General features: G+C 34.2%; 1 protein-coding gene across 2 annotated transcripts in view; it reads left to right on the forward strand.

Moving 5' to 3' along the window:
* LOC141454559 (roundabout homolog 1-like) overlaps positions 1 to 19178 on the forward strand; it is a 573443-nt gene that overhangs the window by 488984 nt on the left and 65281 nt on the right. The window contains exon 1 of one of the 2 annotated variants that reach the window (XM_074128931.1): positions 12816 to 13403. The exons of the other annotated variant lie outside the window; for it this stretch is intronic. Coding sequence (XP_073985032.1) covers positions 13397 to 13403 — 7 coding nt within the window. The 5' untranslated portion in view covers positions 12816 to 13396. Of the gene's footprint in view, positions 1 to 12815; positions 13404 to 19178 lie in introns of those variants that run through there. 2 annotated transcript variants of the gene reach the window in all.

Consider the following 19178-nt stretch of genomic DNA (forward strand, 5'->3'; position numbering starts at 1 on the left):
GTAGCGCAGCCTCTCGATTGCAACGCAATCGAACAGCAGGTGAGAGGCCGTTTCTTCCTCTTCCTGGCACAACCTGCACAACGGTTCCGGAGCTAATAAGCCCTACCTTGTGCAGGTGCTTTCTGAACCTGCCGTGCCCTGTGAATAAGCCTGTAACCAGAGTAATCTGATTTCTGCCCAAGACCAGAGTCTCTTTGGTTCTTTGTTTACACAGCAAGGGCATGAACACTCTTGCCGCATCATCCAGTTCTTTTCATGTTCTCTCCAGATCCAATCTCTGAGAGCCTCACGAACTGCACCCTTGGTGAACCCCAGGACAGGTTCCGGGCCAATGAAGGGAGTACTAGCTCCATTCCTAGCCAGTTGATCAGCTACTTCATTCCCCTCAATCCCCACATGGCCCAGCACCCATTCCAGTCGAACTTTATTGTGCCGGCCCAGTTGTTCTAGCGCCTTTCTGTATTCACAGACCAGTGAAGAGGTAATTCTGAAGGAAACAATGGCCTTCAGTGCAGCCTGGCTGTCCGAAAAGTTTCAAATCTCCCTATTTCTGAGATTCATTCGCAGATTTTACTCAGCGCAAGTTTTAATGGCAAAGACCTCGGCCTGAAAGACGGTGGCATGTCTCCCAAGAGCACTCTCAATGAGTACCTTAGGTTTAGCCTCATACACTCCAGCTCCGGTCCCACAGGCCATCTTGGAGCCCATCCGTAAACCACATGACTCCCTTCCGGCACTGTTCTGTCCAGTTTACCCTCCATTCAGTCCTCGATATCTGAGGATCACCTGAAACGGAGTCACGAAACTGTAACTAGGACAGACACTGTCCCCAACCATTTCTATGACCGGCAAAGGGTCGACCTTGTCTATGATGTTCATAAGTCCAACAGAGGAGCTAATGCGCCTCCATTGACCATTTCTCGCTAGTCTATAAGCGCCAGCCCTTGCCTCCACCTGAAGGTCTTTCGCATAACTTAGCCCTGAAGTCGCCCGAGACTATCCGCGGAAATGAAAACGAGGGAAGTTCAGGCCAAACAAATGTTGCTTTTGGATCGGCCAGAACATTAAGAGCAAACTTTGTTAGTTAAAAAAAATCTGTTCTTTACAAAACGCTTATTCTAGCCGGTTCTCATGTATGGTACAGAAGTCTAGGTCAACCCTTAAAGAATCAAAAAGATGTTACAAACCGATAAGAGTTCTTCGGCGGATATACAGCTGTTAGTGAAGTAGTGACCTGGAGGAAGCAGAAGAATAAGAAATAAATGGATTTATTCCAAGGACCAGGTAATAGTTGATGTAATCAGGCTTGGTTGGCTCTGTTGGGCGGTATGTAATTAGGCTAATTTATTTATAACCTACTGAGGTAGATACCAAATACAATACTGATACTAAACTAAGAATTTTTGTTTCTCACTTCAATCAATCAATAATTACTTCCATTCATCGAGCGTGCTGGGTAACCAAAATCTGAATAAAAAGGAAAGCTACAGAAAGAGACTAAATCTTTTTTACGAAGTGGAAATGCTAACTTTAAGCTAAATTTCTGTTTTAAGATCAACAGGAGCTCACAAAGATATGCAACAGCGAAAATTACTAACAAAAATTCTTCTAATTTTTCTTTTCTTTTTTTACTATTTATTTTGATTTATTCAACGAGACAAAGATTTCTTTTATTCCAGTAGAAAAAAATGTCTAAAAATTGCCAGCCATACATTAGATTTCATAGTGCTGAAAAAGAAGGCCAACCAACTGAATAATGAGGCTGTAAAAAAGTGTTAAAAATACTATTGCAGAGTCCAGAGACAATAAGGTCGAATAACAATCTAAGTTCCCCTTTTGTTCAAATTTTATCTTCTGTGAAGTAATTAAAGTCATATAATTTATGTTCAACATCTTTCTCTCATCCCTAATTTCTTTGTTTGTTTTTTTTATCCAATCTACTTAATTAAATCTTTTAATTATTTGGTAAATTTAATACATTTAAGTTATTTACAAAATGAGGTCTCAGGTCATTTAATGAAATTTGATCTTTCATTTACCTATTTACAAAATGCTAAATTTTTAACTTATTATTGGTGTCTTTTTTCTTTTTTAATTCAACATTTAATTTAATGGGTCCTTTATTACAGTTTTTTTTTTGTCTGAGAGACTATAAATTAGTGTAATTGAAGATGTTTATAGATAATTTTCAGTAGAAAAACTAACTGGTTCCTCAATAAATTGGTGCACCGTTGTTACAAAATTCTACGAATCATGGAGAGTGAGATAAAATCTCTGGAATGACAGAATATGAAAATGGGTTTGAGGTTAAGCTAAATCACGGTGACAATCATCACCCCATTTAACCAGCGACAAGCTACGGCCCAAAGCACAAAGATCACGATTTGGCTCCAATGTTTTTCTGAGAGGAATGATAGTTTATAGCTTGGAGGTATTCCCTAAAAACTCCTGCTGCATTATTTCCAGCGCCAACACTAAGGCTTATCTATAGGCACCCAAGGTCAAAACAAAACAAGCAATATTTAAAACATATTTAACCTCTTAAAAAGTGGGGAATAATTCATGTCTGAAAAGTGGACAATATTGGTTCCCTTCTATAATTGAAGTATTGAAGCTTCCCGTGTCACCCTTGATAGGCGGTTGAGTTTCATGCAATATTTGAGGGATCAATATCAGAGAGGTGAAGCACGGATTTTCAGACTACCTTCATTCTTCAATCCTGATTATTGAAAATAAAATATTTTATATAATTTTGGATTAGCCAATGCTAACTTATGAAACGTCAAAACCTGAAGTTTTGCTTGGACCCAAGTTGTAGTGAGTCTAAAACAAAATAAAAGAAGTATCACCTCACTTTTCCTTCGAAATGGTAGTGGACACGAATCTCTTCTTCAGTCAAGTAAATTCTGCAAGAGACCAATAAACTTTAAGCAATTGTACCATCAGACTTACGAGGTGTGTTCAAAAAGTAACGGGAATTTTCGTTTTTTGAAAAAAATATTTATTTATTCATCTACATTAATATTGTCGCCTTCAAAGTAGTCCCCTTCGCATACAATACACTTGTGCCAGCGCTTTTTCCAATCCTCGAAACACTTCTGAAACTCGATCTTTGTGATAGCTTTCAGCTCTTTCAGCGATTCGCTTTTAATGTCATCTATGCTTGTAAAACGACGGCCTTTTAATGTTCTCTTTATGTTTGGAAATAGAAAAAAGTCACATGGAGCCATGTCTGGCGAATATGGAGGCTGGGGCATCGTTAAAGTTTTGTTTCTGGCCAAAAATTCACGAACAAGCAATGAAGTGTGAGCAGGTGCATTATCGTGGTGCAAAATCCATGAATTGTTTTGCCACAAATCCGGGCGTTTTTTTCGGATTGCTTCACGCAAACGGCGTTGAACTTGTAGGTAGTACTCCTTATTGATTGTTTGACCTTGTGGCAAGAATTCATGATGCACTATGCCATTAAAATCGAAGAACACAGTGAGCATAACCTTCACATTCGACCGCACTTGTCGAGCCTTTTTCGGTCTTGGCGATCCAGAATGCCTCCACTGGGACGATTGAGCCTTAGTTTCGACATCATATCCGTAAACCCATGTTTCGTCACCTGTTATAACACGTTTCAGTAGATCCGCATCGTTGTCGACTTCATTGAGTGACTCTTGAGCAACTTCCATTCTCCGCTGTTTTTGTTCGAAATTCAACAATTTTGGAACAAATTTTGCTGCCACACGTTTCATACCCAAAACATCCGAAAAAATTTCATGGCATGAGCCAATTGATATGGCAACATCATCAGCGACTTCTCTGATTGTGATTCGGCGATCGTTCATAACCATTTCTTTCACTTTTTTCACGTTTTCATCGGTTGTTGATGTGCTTGGACGTCCAGGTCGTTCGTCATCTTCAACGTTTTCGCGGCCATCTTGGAAACGCTTATACCACTCGTAAATCCTTGTTTTACTCATAGCAGACTCACCATATGCCTTTATTAACATTTCACACCCTTTATTTCATTTTTTACGCAAAATTTAATACAAATTCTTTGATCCATTTTTTTTAACAAACAAAAATCGCCAAGCTCGAAAAACACGTCTAACCTTAACGGCTGCCACTTAAGAAGTAAACAATGAATATTACTGAAAATTTTATCGTACTTCAGGGGCATGTGTACCAACATAATAAAAAAAAAAAAAATTACAATCAGACTCTCCAAACCCGCGAAATTTAAAAATTCCCGTTACTTTTTGAACACACCTCGTATAAGAAAGTTTGCTGTTAGCTTTTATGAGGCTCCTCTGACTGATTGATTTCTTTACTGGTCTATGAAAGATGTTTATGGGTCTTCCTTTCTTGGGATAGTTTGCCAGACATGTCATGCATGTCCTGGCATCCAGTATTAAATGAGAGAAAATTCACTATGTTGAGAAAATGTGTAAAAATCTGAGAAGGAAAAGAAAAAACTTCTGTAGGTACAGAAAAAAAAATTGTCAATTACAAAAATAGTTGCATTTTTTTGCTCGTTAATTTTTTGTAATTAATTATTTTTAATTTTCTTCCTTTTGTTTTGTATGGCATAAGCTAGTTGCTTCAACTGAAAGCAGCTTCTTCAGTTCTTTCAAAGAGTTGTACTTTCAAAGAGACTTTGTAGTCTAAGAAACATTATAAAAGAAAAATGGACACATAAGGAAAAAAAAAACAGGTTGAAAGTTTTTTTTAAAAAAAGGTGTGGTAATTAATATGCGTAGAATGTGCTGCGTAACTTTCTGCGCTTTTCCCTAAAGATGCCATTAATCAAGTAAGCAAAGGTTTTTTTTTTGTTTTTTGTTCAAACAACACTTCCTTTTATTCCTCCCCTAGCTGGCCAACACTGAAGAGTGCTGCCTTACTTAGGAAACTGATGCACTTATGTTTCATCCTCAAAGAGAGAAGCTGTGGGAGAGCAATAAAAAGAGATAAGTGGGTTGATTCTAAAGATAAAGTAGTTTCTTCTCTGAAGCCTCATTGAGAAGATTAAAAGACGAGGAAGGTTGGAAAGTGGGTCAATAATGCGTGCAAATATGTATATGTACAGAATGTAAATAGTGTTTGATCTTGTGCTGAAGGAAAACTGTGTAAATACAAAATATCAACAAGAATCCAGCCAACGTACTAAACTAAATTTGCACTAACCCTTGGCCAACAACAAATATCCCTGGCCCGGTCGCCGGAGATGGGAGGAGCAAATGGCCGGGGACCCTTCCTTTCCTTTTTAACCTTCTCTCGGACCCGACGGGTCCCTCAGTCCGGCGCCTTTTATTGTATTACGGACAAATTTCATACAGAAAACTGAATCCAGTTTCCCCACTCACCCATTCTTGTTTAACTTTGCCAGGGTCCGGTTACATCAGATTATGTTGTTCAACTAGTCCCATTATTCTACTCACTAGTCTTTTATTCATTCCCTCCTTACGCCGAATAACTAGAAATTCAGCGTAATGTTTGTTAAGATGTCGCCCAAATATCCTGCAAAATGGCCCTGTTTCACTGTACCACTAAACTTTTAGAGCGCATTATGTATAAATGAATCCCAAATGTTATTTCACTTTCCGATACAGGTACTATGGAAACGTTTCTTCAAATATCATCAGCGACAAACTAAAAGTTGCGATTTACTTTTGCAATTACAGCACTAGAATATTTAGTAAATGTTTTAGTAACCTTCAATTTTCCTTCTGTATTATATTTTTGGGTTTATTTAAAGAAACAAAACAGAAAACACCTAATTCTTTGCAAGGCAGTTTTGTCCCTAAACAGATGTATTGATTGATTTATTAATCACTGTTTTTTAAATTTATTTAATTTTTGCTTTGCATTTTCTTCATTTATTTCCCCATAGTTGAGTGCAGAGTACATTTTTATTCTAATTTCATTCTTTGTTGTCTAGATTACTTTTCATTTGTGTTCCACTAATTGAAACAATAATGCTCTACCTTTTCTTTTTTCTTTATTGAAAAAAACACACAAGGTAAATTTTACAATAAAGAATATTTTAAGTAATATCATGAATTACTTCTTGAATGAACTAGGTTGAAGAAAAGACAAAATGAAAACTCATTAATTCTAAACAGGAGCAAAAATAAAAATATTTTTACTTACAAACTTAATAGGTAGATAGCATTGTATGTTCAGTTAAGTTGCAAGCAATCCTTCCACAAAGGTTAGGGCTGACTCTAACACTGTTCACACAAGAAAGTGTTTTAGCTGGGAGTCTCTATAATTTAATGTTGCATAACCAAAAAATAATATTGCCCAGATACAGCGTAGCTCAAGCGAAAGAATCAGATCTCTCGTTTGAGTTTTGAAATGTCACAAGGATTCACTACTGTTCTTATTGATATAAAAAAAAAAGGGAAATGTTGATTTCAAAAATGTAGTAAATATATTTAAAAAACATTTTTTCTTTACTTTTGTGTTTGGCTTTTTGTGCACTCAATTTAGCTCAATTTGAGAATTAATAGGAGTTTCTTTAGACTGTTTTTTTATCAATTAATGAATTACTGAACAGTATTCAAGATGTTTTATTTATAAAAAATCAAGTAATTAGTTTCAGAAGTGTAAAAATTTAGAATAGAAACTAGTTTTTATGAAGTAAAAATATGGTTGCAAAATTCTATTTTAGTTATAATATACTAATTAGTTGTGGTTTATTAGAGTTATATTGTAATTCTTTGCTCACCTATGAAATGTAATGTGTTTTGTAAGCAGTTGAAAAGAACATCAAAAAAACTATTTGGTGATTTCTAATCAATAATTTTTCAAACTGAAAATTACTCTGTAAAATTTACTTTTGAAGGAGTATCTACAATTTACATGTACCTACATCATCACCATGAGTTAACAGAATCTATTCAGCCTGCGGCTGCTTTTTGTGAGTGTGCAGTTGCATCACATGTCGATGCAGCTCAGTGCACATACAGGTGCACACACTATACTCAGTTAGGTATACATTTCACATGCACTTTGTACTAATAGCATGTTGCACTGTCTGCTCGCTATTGAACACCAATTAGCAACAGTATTGTTATCCATGTATAACCAATACATTATATACACACACAGATGTTATGCTTTGTTGTTAAAATTAACTCCATTTACTTCTTCCACCAATTGCATTGAATCTATAATCAAAATTTTGCTAACAAAAGAGGAGAGAAAGTTGCTGTAAAAATAAATTTAAATTTATTTACAATGAGTTTTAAAAACATTCTGCTTAGGATAACTTTTTTAGTAGAACTATTAGGAGATCAGTTTTTTGGCAGAGCTACACACTAATCTGAGATTAATGAAGAACTATCGTTCGCGAAAGACGGAAAGGTTTAGCTCAGAAAGGTTACCGGAATTTTAGACTAAAGGGATATTTGTGCCCGCATCTCTTTCTGAAAGTGGTCAGTGCAGATACTTTTTGGTTGGGTAAGATAATGGAAAAGGATTATATAATAAGAAAGTGCAAATTTTGGCGTTCAAACACTTGTAGTGACAAATGTATACATACTCGTAGTGCAAGCGGTATGTACCCGACTTCGAGCATTGGGCTTGCTCTGAACCAGGTTGGTGTGAGCGAAAAAAAGACTTGAGAAAGGAAGCAACTACTCGTATTTCCAAACCATCCACCTCCTACAGATCAGTGGAAACAGAGGCTCTACTGCAAGCCCTAGACGACCACGAAACATTTTGTTTGCTTGTGGAGCTGACGAACAGAAACCCCATTCGGTTCCGTAGCACCATTTGGTCGCTAGGCTACACTGAAAGGCCTAGGACATCACAACATATCCATTGGTCATGCTCTTAGACAGTGGTTAACCTTAAAGACATTAATTTGTCGGTACGACCAAAATACTTAAAAAAGTAAAATTGCAGGCAGTAGTTTAAACAATATCATCCATCTACAGTGTATCCGATTCTACACATTAGACGAAGTGGAAAATGCTGCAGCACACGTACACATTTGAAATGCTACAGGGAGGTTGCAATGACCGCTTATTTAAGTGTTTACTTCTACCTAATGAATGAAGGGAAATCGGATGTCCCAGAAAAGAATGGTTTGTCAATGGGAACATTATCTGAAAAGGATTGGTATGAGGAATAAATATAGTTGATTGAGAAAGAACCAACCAGAAAGAAAGTCGAATAAGTACTTTCTTTTCTGTAAAAAAAACTTTATTAGCTCTAAATATATTGGCTTCCCAATAAAAATTGCTCTAAAATTGGATACAAAATTAAATCTGTAATAAAAAATAGGAGAAGATCCTAGAAGTATTTTAAACATTAAATATAAAAATATAAATAAAATTTAAATAATGAAAGAGGAATTTTATTTCACAGGACACAAATATTTTTTGGCTGCAGGCAAAAATTAATTAAATTTCGAATACAAGAGCTTCCTTAATGTTGTTTCACATTGCTTCAAGGATGTTATGAATATATTTGAATATTAAACTAAAAAGTTCCTCTTACAAGTGGCGGTGGAAGGAGTTTGATGAGGGATTCCTCCAAAAGGATTATTTTTAGGGAGGAGAGGGGAAAAAAAATACAAAAACTAAGTTTTTAAGTGAAAACACACCCTTACTAAACTTTGTTGGGTGTAAAAATTATGAAAGACAGTGTAAATCTTGTTAAGACAATAAAGATCTGAGATGAGGGTTTAAAGTACTGGGGAAAAAATGCATTCACTGTTGGATTTGTTAAATTTTTATAGAAAAATGTTTATAGACAAGTTTTTTTTTAAGGGAGTTAATATTTAAGGGCGATTATGTTTAAGGTTTGAAGGGCGAGAAAGGGATTTAAATTGAATTTGGATAGGGCCAGTTGACAGCGATAAATACCAAATAAGTATTCATTCAGATTGAAACGTTCAAGCTTTGTCTATCTCTTGTTTGCCTTTAACTCCTTCTGTTTTAACAGAGCGAATTTAAATGTAATTTTTAACTCCTGCAGAGAAACTTCACATATTTGCAATGAGTTTATTTATTATTTATTTATTTATTTAATGTTTTATAGTACACTGTACTTTAAACAAAGAATTGGCCTGATTAACATTTATTAATACATAATAATTTTAATAAAACAAAAAATAAAAGTTCTTGCTGAGTTAGACAAACATAAGAAATTAAAAATAATAATAATAATAATAATACATGAAAAGATATCCATCAGAGGTAACAAACAGAATAGAATCTTTGAATAAAACTTCATAATGAACTTAAATAGTAAACTGAGCTTCAGACATAAATATATAATTCAAACTTAAAAAAATAAGAATGTATCGTAAAACTAAATGAATTTAATATTTGAAAAATTAAAATATTTAAAAGTAATAATTAAACTACCAATCATTTAAAATAAAACTTCTGCATCTTATTGCATGACTTACAAATTTTGCTAAATTGGCCAAACGTAATTGAATTATTATTCTTATCTTTTTAATGTTACAGTTAAAGTTTAAATAATTCTCTCATAATCCTAGAATGCTTAGATTTCTATACACACAATTATATTTAGAATTAAATACTGATTCCATATCTATACTTAAATAGTTATTGGTTAATCTGGAGATTATATTTTTTAATTCAATTTTAACATAAATTGGGGCTCTTGATAAAGACTTGTCTGGGTAGGCAATAGATTGAAACTCGTGTTTTAAGTGGGAAACCCAGCTATAGGTAAGATTACCGCCTTTGGAATCAATTTTGTAAAGTAAGTTAAGAAGAATTAGGGGTAGTCTATGGGAAGGCATGTTAAGAATTTTTCATTTGCAATGAGTTACTAAAAAGGAAAATTAAAAAACGATACTAATACAATTATTGTTTATTTACACATTTTTTTCAAATATCAATAATACTAAGTATTTAAAACATTACAATCTTCGTTTTTCAATTTGTTCAGCCCCAATTTATTTACTGGTGAGTGGGTTTATTGATTTTTGATCCAAATGAAGATTGCATTAATCGCGATCATATTTTATCAAAAATAAGTCCAAATATTGGAGAACCAAGTTTAAAAAATTGTTTTCTTGCGTGCTTTTTGTTAAGAAGTATGGTGTATTTTTATTCTTATTTATATGTAAGTCTTTTGACTACAAAAAAGACGTTCATTATGTTAGAGTGCAGTGATGTACTCGAGTGGTAAAAGAATAAATGTTAGACTGGAAACAGGAGTACCCGAAGGGCATAACTAATTAAAAACGTATACCACAAGAGTTGGGCATGGACTTTGCTAATTGAGCATGTTTTTTCAGTTCTTGCACTCATCAAGTCTATGTGTCTCATTATACTCTAGTATACTTGATCTCTTCTTTTGTCAGTTTCTCTTCTGTCTCTAGATTTTTTACTTTTAATTTCTTTTTGACTCTTTTCAACAACCTTTTGGTAACGTACAATTATTTCACACTTTTGTTTTCAAGTTAGTTTTAAATATTGTCAGAATGTCAACTGTTTGTTAAAGAAATAGAATAAACAGAATTCTTTCATTTTGGCAAATATAATCTAAAACTATGTAAGTCTGGTGTGAAACCATCTTTTATCATCATTGCCAGCCAGTTTACTGCGAAATATTAATTGGAAAAATGTTAAATATGACTGCTGATCGAGTGTAATTTTGTTGAGATTGATCTTCTGTTAATATTACCACATGAAGATTACTGAAAACCCGGTAACTACATCAGCAAACACAAAACTCCATTAATTCTGTTTAAATATCCATTAATCACGCCGCCTTACCACTTTCCAGGCTACCTCACATACATCACCTGGAAGATATTCTTTTACGTTCGTACTCACTCTCATTCTGATCTGAGAAAGACTAACCCTTAACGCTTCTACGCTAGAAATATGGATTTCTCTCCAATTTTAAACTTCCTCCAATTGAAAACCAGCTACTCTCCATTATTTTATTACACACTAAAACGCCATTTCTCTGGAATACAAAGGGTTCTGAATTTGTTTTTGGGGTTAAAATGATTGAAAAACCAATTATTATGGTACAAAGAGTGGCAGCAGCAGGTTGAAACTCTAAAAGAGTTTACAAAAAATATCTCCCTCCAATGTGATTAAAATGCCCATATTCATATGGATCATTTCATTTAAATTATTATTACATCATTCAAGTTTTCTAAAATAAATAATTGTTTTCATATCACTTTATTTATAAAAACCAAGTTATACGACCTGAAAAAACTGATATTTTGAGTTTTTTTAAGGAGTACTCATTAATAAGATTAAATTTAAGTAGATAAGCTTTTAGAGTTTGATGACAACCCCATGACATAACTATTTTAAATAATAAACCTAAAGATATATGTTATTAAAATTAAAAAATAATTTTATATCTGTTAATATCAACAAGGTGATGGATTCAAGATATAATATCTATTTTTAGAAATATCTCTTAATTTAGATCTATTGAAGAATATTAAAATATACATTTCATATTTATATACAAACATATATGTATGTATAAATTGATCCCAAATAAGAATGGCATAAATATTTCAAATGAAACTGACAAATACTACTTTGTCTTCTTATAATCCATACTCTACTTCTTTTTTTTACTTAAGTGTAATAAAAACAAATATATTCTTATCTAAATGATTGTGTATTAAATGATTTTACTAAGAGTAAAGTTTAATTTATAAATCCAATAATAAACAACATTTTAAAAGTTGTTCATTCTTTCATGTCTATAACTGAAGCATGGTCTTCTCACTTTAGAGAGACTGATTTTTTTTATTACTTAACTATCCAAAAAAATTAAAAATATTTGCCGATTAGAACTGTGAAACTTTCAATTGTTTTGTCAAGATGTCAATAAAAGTAATATTATGATTTAGTCTTTATAATTAAAGTTAAACTCTTTATACATTTAATGAAATAGCTAGCGTTCAAAAATAAATATTATAATTAGATATGAAATAGAAAGTGCTTTAATGATTAAAAATTTGAAGGTCAATATATTTGTATAAAACATCGTCACTAAATACCTTTAATGATAATTAATGATGGAAGCCATTTGCTAATGGATCAACTTGAAGAGTTTTCTAGCTTAAAATAGCCGGTGATTAGCGAAAATGGACAAAGCATGTTATTATATGCCCGCATTTTCTTTTTACTCTTCCACTACCACACAGCGATGTCCTATTAAATTGAAAATTAGATTGAGATAAACTAGGAGAAGAAAATAGTTATAAGGTAAAAAGCAATCTATTTCTAGTGGATAGAATGGTTAAAAGCTAAGAATATTGGATTAGAGAATCCTAGCGCCGATAATTATCGCCACAACTTGGCTAAGTTGATGAAGACTGATGGGCAGTGCTCTAAAGTGGTGAAGCTGGTTATATTGGCTTGCCAGTCTGATAACCTTTGGACCACCTGAGCTTTCTAACAACTTCATGCACTTCTTCCTTTCTTTAACCCACCATCCACAACTTGGCTAACCAATCACACTGTCTTCTTATCTTCCACCCTCCATGTTAATTCTACTTTCTCTTCTCTAAAAGGTTTTCTTACCAAGTTTTACAGTAGTTTTCTTTTAACATTTTATTCTTTAAAAATACTCTTACTTTTCTTATAAATAAAATGTAATTTTTATTTGTTACAATATTTCCTAAAATCCGCTCCTAGTCTCTCTCAGCATTCCTCAGCACTATTATCCTATGCAGCATAAGCAAATTTGTTTTTTTTAAAAAAAAAGAGAGTATCAGTGAATTATTCCTTGTAGCTAACCAAGTTACTTGTGGAAGCCGCTAGATAGTCTTAGTGTGCCTAAATATAGTGAGACTTTTCCCGCTCGCTGAAGAAGTGCAACAACTTCGCACTCGAAGAGAGAGCGCTTGTTGGTTCAAAGTTATACTTTAACAGTCACTTCTTTTCGTAACATGTCCGCCTTATTATTCAAACTTCAAACAGAGTTTTCCCATTTCCATATAGTTTTGAGGCTATTTTAATTTCTTTTCATCCCTAACTGAGCAAAGTTTAAGTACTTTTGTGCACTTTGTATCCCAAGTTGTGTTTACTTATTTATGTGTTTTGTGCTAGATACCACTTTCAAAGAATTCAGCTGTTGAATACAAATAAAAATAAGTGTATATGGTAAATTATATGAAATGCATGTTTCAAGATGTGATAGTTTTATATTTTTCTGTGCAAGATCATAAATAATTATCTACCAGATCGGCGCCTATCACACTATCATTACTTTGTTAAAACTTTAAGCTAAACAAAAATCGGTTGTAATAAGAAAAATTCGGTTTGATTAAAGCTAAAGAAAACTGTAGAAGATATAACTCGAGAGCACACTTCTGCCTATGTATTTTCTGTCGCTCAAGTAATTCGCCTTCCAGTCCAAGAGGAACCTTATGAAAGGTTAGAGATTCTTTAAATTGTTTATTATTATTCAGGTTTAAATTTTGATGTGAGTAGCTACAATTTTTGAAAGTGCGCTCTTAAGAAAATATTTTATCATAATGATTGTGTTTTGTATGGAACATAACTGCCTACAAGAGATAGGCTCAAGTTTAAATGCTGGATATCAAGTGGCAGTTAACGCAACAGCTCGTCAGTAAAATACTGTACAGTGGCTAATAAAGAAGGGATCTAAATATTTCGCATCATCTTGTATTATCAAATTCATATCATTTAAAAGAATATTTATTGTCCGTAGACCAGCAGTGTACTGAAAATATCTGCCATGACCTCAAATTTTGATGAGTGTTAAATTAATCAAAACAAAAATTATTAACATTTACTTTTGGAAATTCTCTTTATTAACTAATTTTGCACAGTGTTTTTTTTTTTTAAATAATATTATGTTTATAAATGTCTATGGAGGAGGAATAATAATATAATGAGTAAAAAGAAATGGATAAAAATGAAAAAGGGGAATAGCCTCCAGTTAAAAGTAGAACTTTTAAGGGGGTGGTTGCCGCCTCCAGCACAGAGTGAGTTCAGAGATGTGCGATTTAAATATTTAGCGTCCTTTCCATATTTAAAGCTGTTTCAAAAATCATGCTCCATTTCTACCTTCCCTAATTCCACTAAACTTCTCAAAGAGGTGTCAAGTTATTTTTAATTCAACTTTGCTGAATATTTAAGAAGCGTCTCACTGTTCCAGTCTTAGTCTTTGACGGATATATATTTTTTTTATTATTATTAATTATAAAGAAGATATTGGACAGTGGAATCTGTCATTTTTTGAAACATAATTACTACTTATACATAATAACGAAGATCTATTGGGAAAAAATATATTTATAAGAAAAACCATTTCAGAGTTGAAGTTAAGTAGTAGTTGATAATTTAAAAGTGTGTTTTGAATCGACTGTAGAAGAACCTTCATATCTAGAGTGAACAAGATCACAGCTTAGAGATAAGTTGGCCAATTATTGCTTGTACTCTCAAAGGGGGTTTTCTAGTCAGATTCGCATCAATATTCGTACATCTAGAATGTGTGTGATCGTTCTCGCGCTGCTAAAGCTTCACATTAATCATTTTTCTCGATTCAAGTTCAGGTAATTGTTTTTTCTTAAGACGCATCGACTGCTGAGATTATTTGGGCACCCTAAACGTTTTTCTTTCTTTCTTGCTGTGGCCACTCGAACGATCGACGGCACACTTTACCATCTGGTTTACATTGCTCTTTAACCTATATACATATTAGCTTATTTAATCAGCAAAGATCTATACAAAACAAGCTAGACCAGAAATGCGTTCCTGAACTGTTTTAAAAATAGAATAAGAATATAAAATGTCATCGTCAAATCGTTTACCTATAATTTTATTGGAAACAGTATTACCAGACTTCTTCTGACCGCCATAAAACTTGAATACATAACTTTTAAAATGTTAAGTTACGAATTTTTTACTGTAAAGAAGTTTTTTAATGTTTCTAAAGTATATTCCGCCTTTAATAAGATTCCTCTTCTTCTTTCATGACTTTTTTCCATACTTTATGTCCAACACTTACCTTTAGCATGGCCACCAAAACTGTCTTGTATCTCGTTCATCCATTTTCTTCTGCATCTTCCCACACGGCTAATTCCTACACCTTTCATTCTATGTCTTTTGTGTAGCCTTTCATCTGTCCATCGTCTCTACACGCCCAAACCCAAAGTAACCGTAGTTTTTTTAGTGTTATTTCCAAAACAATTGTCTTGGTTTTCATAATTTGTCTAGTATTCTCATTTAAAATGTTTTCTTTTCTTGGAATTACTAGCTAAGTCTTCTAAAAGTCTATTAAGACTATTTAGTTTCGCAGGTGTTTGGTCCTATAATATCAGTTCCGTAAGTGATAATGCTTTAGAAGACAGTTTGAGAAATTAAGCTCTTCGTTTTTAGAAGAGTTCAGGGTTCCATGGAACTTCATGAAGGGCTACGTACAACTACACTTCCTTTACTTAATCTAGGCTGGATATCGCTTCCGCCTGTTCTGATTAATAATAACGCTATTTGATTTATTTACCCATGAATATAATTTAGAGGAAGAACCAGTTTTGTTTAAAAGGATTCAGGTTAAAACTGTGTACCAGAATTTATCTAGTAAATACTTGGAGCTGCCAGTAAAATATTTCATCACTTCCACGAGAAAAAATCCTGAAATTTCATTTTCTTTTTCATTATTAAATAAACAAAATATTGTTCAGGGAATTACAAAAAATAATTCTATAAATTTAAATAAAAATTATTAAAGTAAATAAAACAAAATAAGTAAGTAAAAACAAAAACAAAAAAATCCTTTATAAATAATTCATGAGATAAATGCTTTAGAAGAAAATGGGCAAAGGTTGAAGAGCTTAGAGAAGACATGACAGTAACTCAATAGCCAGGGCGTCTCTGCTTTAGTGATTTTCCGTCATTCATACGCTCTCAGGGCCTCATACATATTTTATCGACACTTTACGTCAAGGTTGCCTCGACAGCCACCGCCTGTACTACTAGGCCTACTGCGTTCTCTATTTCTAGGCCATTGGCTGCGCTGGGAAAGCGGTTTGTGTGTTTAGTTACACACAGACTGTTTCCTGTACCCAACTGAACTCTGGCAAATCTTGCACTAACGACCAAACCTAACTTCTCGCAATTACAACTTCTTTGTAGCCTTGTTGTAGACTTTTTTTTTTCTTCTTATCACGTTATATTTGTTATACTTTTTAGTACACGATTAGAAAAGTTGAAGCAACAACTTATTTTTTGGTCTTCTTGTGTTAACTTTAAAGTCATTCTTTTCTTCTTTTACTGTAGTCGTTAAAGTCTGATTTATTTTACCATCTGTAATAAAATAAGATTTGTGAGTTTGTTTGAAAAGTCCGTGCAAAAATAAAAACTACTTAATTTTTTGAGGTAAACCTTTTTTATTTTTCAACATAGTCTCCTTTTAGGCTTATACACTTCGTCCAACGCTGCTCTAGTTTGTTGATCCCTTCCGAATAATGGGATTTGTCCAAGTCTGAAAAATAGCCATTCGTTTCTGCAATCACCTCCTCGTTTAAATAAAATCTTTTTCCCGCCAGCCATTTCTTCATACTGGGGAACAAATAGTAGTCCGAAGGAGCCAAGTCTGGAGAATAGGGGGGATGTGAAACGAGTTGGAACCCTATTTCCATTAATTTTGCGACCACAACTGCTGAGGTGTGAGCTGGTGCGTTGTCGTGATGGAAAAGGACTTTTTTGTGGGCCAATCGTGGGCGTTTTTCTTGCAGCTCGGTTTTCAAACGGTCCAATAACGATGAATAATATGCACCTGTAATAGTTTTACCCTTTTCCAGATAGTCGATGAGGATTATTCCTTGCGAATCCCAAAGTAGTCGCTATAATCTTTCCGGCCGAAGGAACGGTCTTCGCCTTTTTTGGCGCAGATTCCCCCTTGGTAACCCATTGTTTAGATTGTTCTTTGGTCTCAGGAGTGTAGTGATGTATCCATGTTTCATCCACAGTGACGAATCGACGCTTAAAGTCCTGCGGATTCTTCTGGAACAGCTGCAAACCGTCCTTGCAACACTTCACACGATTTCGTTTTTGGTAAAGTGTGAGCAATCGCGGCACCCATCTTGCGGATAGCTTTGTCATGTCCAAATGTTGATGCAAAATATTATGTACCCGTTCATTCGAGATGCCCACAGCACTAGCAATCTCACGCACCTTCACTCTTCTGTCATCCATCACCATATCATGGATTTTATCAATGATTTCTGGAGTAGTAACCTCAGCAGGGCGTCCAGAACGTTCAGCGTCACTTGTGCCCATATGGCCACTCCGAAAATTTTGAAACCACTTATAACTGTTCTAATAGAAGGTGCAGAGTCACCATAATGTTTATCAAGCTTCTCTTTAGTCTCCTGAGGCGTTTTGCCTTTCATAAAGTAGTGTTTAATCAACACACGAAATTCTTTTTCGTCCATTTTTGGAAAATCACTCGACTTCCTCGATTCAAACGAATGCCAAACACAAAGAAATAGACCGATCTGGCTGAAACTTGGTGTGTGTTCTTCCAAGAGATGCTACTAACTAAACATAACCTCGATACGCGCCAGTGGTGCTATCTCTCTGACTTTGCACGGACTTTTCAAACGACCCTCGTAAAAGCAGTCTTTAAATTACATATTGTGCGAATTGAGGCGATAAAGTTCGCCTGAAAGATTCATGTTTTTTCTATAAATGTTAAGCAGGTGGCTCAATACTGTTTCTACATTGCATACCAACTCAAAATTCCCTCATGGATGTCAAGATCTATAAACTATTGGCATACTGGAAACAGTAGAGGCTTAGGTAAATCAGAAAGGAGAGTTTTGCGATAGATAACGGGAAAACTGTGCAATAAAAGGCGCCACGGTAGCTGAACGGGTTAAGAGGCGAGACCTGCAAAGCTAATATGCATTGTGGTACTGGGTTCGATTCCCGGTCTTGGCCTTGGATTTTATTTAATGGTTAAATGAGAAATTGTAAAGTACGTTTGCTAGTCGCCTCCGTCCACGTCACCAAGTAAATGGTAGTCGGACGTTAAGCTCTGCCTGAAAAAATAGGCGATTACTTTACTTTACAATGCAATAAAGCAGTAGGTTGTAAGGGCAGGATCTTTTTTTACGCTAGTAAGTGTAGCGTATGCTTAATGTAATGGCAAAGTTTCGCACATCGAATAGAAATTTCTGGTATCGATTCGATTTGATGAAGTGGTTCAAGTTCTTGATCAAGAATAAATAATGTTTTAGAGAAATAAATGATGATTCAGCCAACCCTAAGTTCTGATATTCAGAAGTTATGATTTAAAATGAACTATTTAAGATGCTTTAATTGCAATAATTTTTCATTATTGCATTCATAAAGAAAGCCATTTTGAAAGTGCTGAACACCATTACGCTTTCAACCTTACCAAAAGCATCGAAAGAAATAGACCCAAAAAATGGTCGTGATTATTAGAAATATTGGTAGATTTCTTTATTAAAAAGACCTATGTTAAACACAGGTAAAAATAGCACTGCGCAGTAATTTGTCCAAAGTACATTGTGTATTCTTGTCAAAAATTTCGCTATAACTAAATTTCTAAATTCAGTCAGATAGAAGACAGAAAACATTAAGCTAGCAAATAAAACTATCATTTTGGGATCGCATACATAATAAGCAGGACTTAGTGCATAAAGCAAAACATCACATGTAAATTACTAATTGAATTCAATTTTTACTTATTGATGAGTAAATGTATACAACAATTAGTGCAACTTGTGCCCCCAAAATGCACGCAAACGGCGAAATATATTCGTAACTTAAACACGCTAATTGTAACAGTCTTGTATGTACATAATTTTGTATTAGTAGACGGGACTGTAACATTTGCACCATGTTATATAATCTGGCCGTTAAACTGCCTCCAGACTCCGGGTTTGCAATATTCACACTGAATTGGCCGCAAACACTTTGGATATTTAATGTAGTAATGGAGTCAGCAGACGGCTTCGCAGCCATTTGTCACAGCCTAGCGCTCCTATACCACAATCATTCTAACGACTAAACACCTGCACCATCATACATACACACATACAAATGCATACAGTTACGAGATTTCGCTCTGCATACGAACACATTGACGTTTTAGTCAGCATCGATTCAATGTAGAAATCGATAGCTCGTTAAACCTTGCCCTAATCGAAGTGT

The sequence above is a fragment of the Rhodnius prolixus genome, unplaced genomic scaffold (genome assembly GCF_049639745.1).
Source record: "Rhodnius prolixus isolate KJV_2025 unplaced genomic scaffold, Rpr scaffold_9, whole genome shotgun sequence".
Taxonomy (NCBI): Eukaryota; Metazoa; Arthropoda; class Insecta; order Hemiptera; family Reduviidae; genus Rhodnius; species Rhodnius prolixus.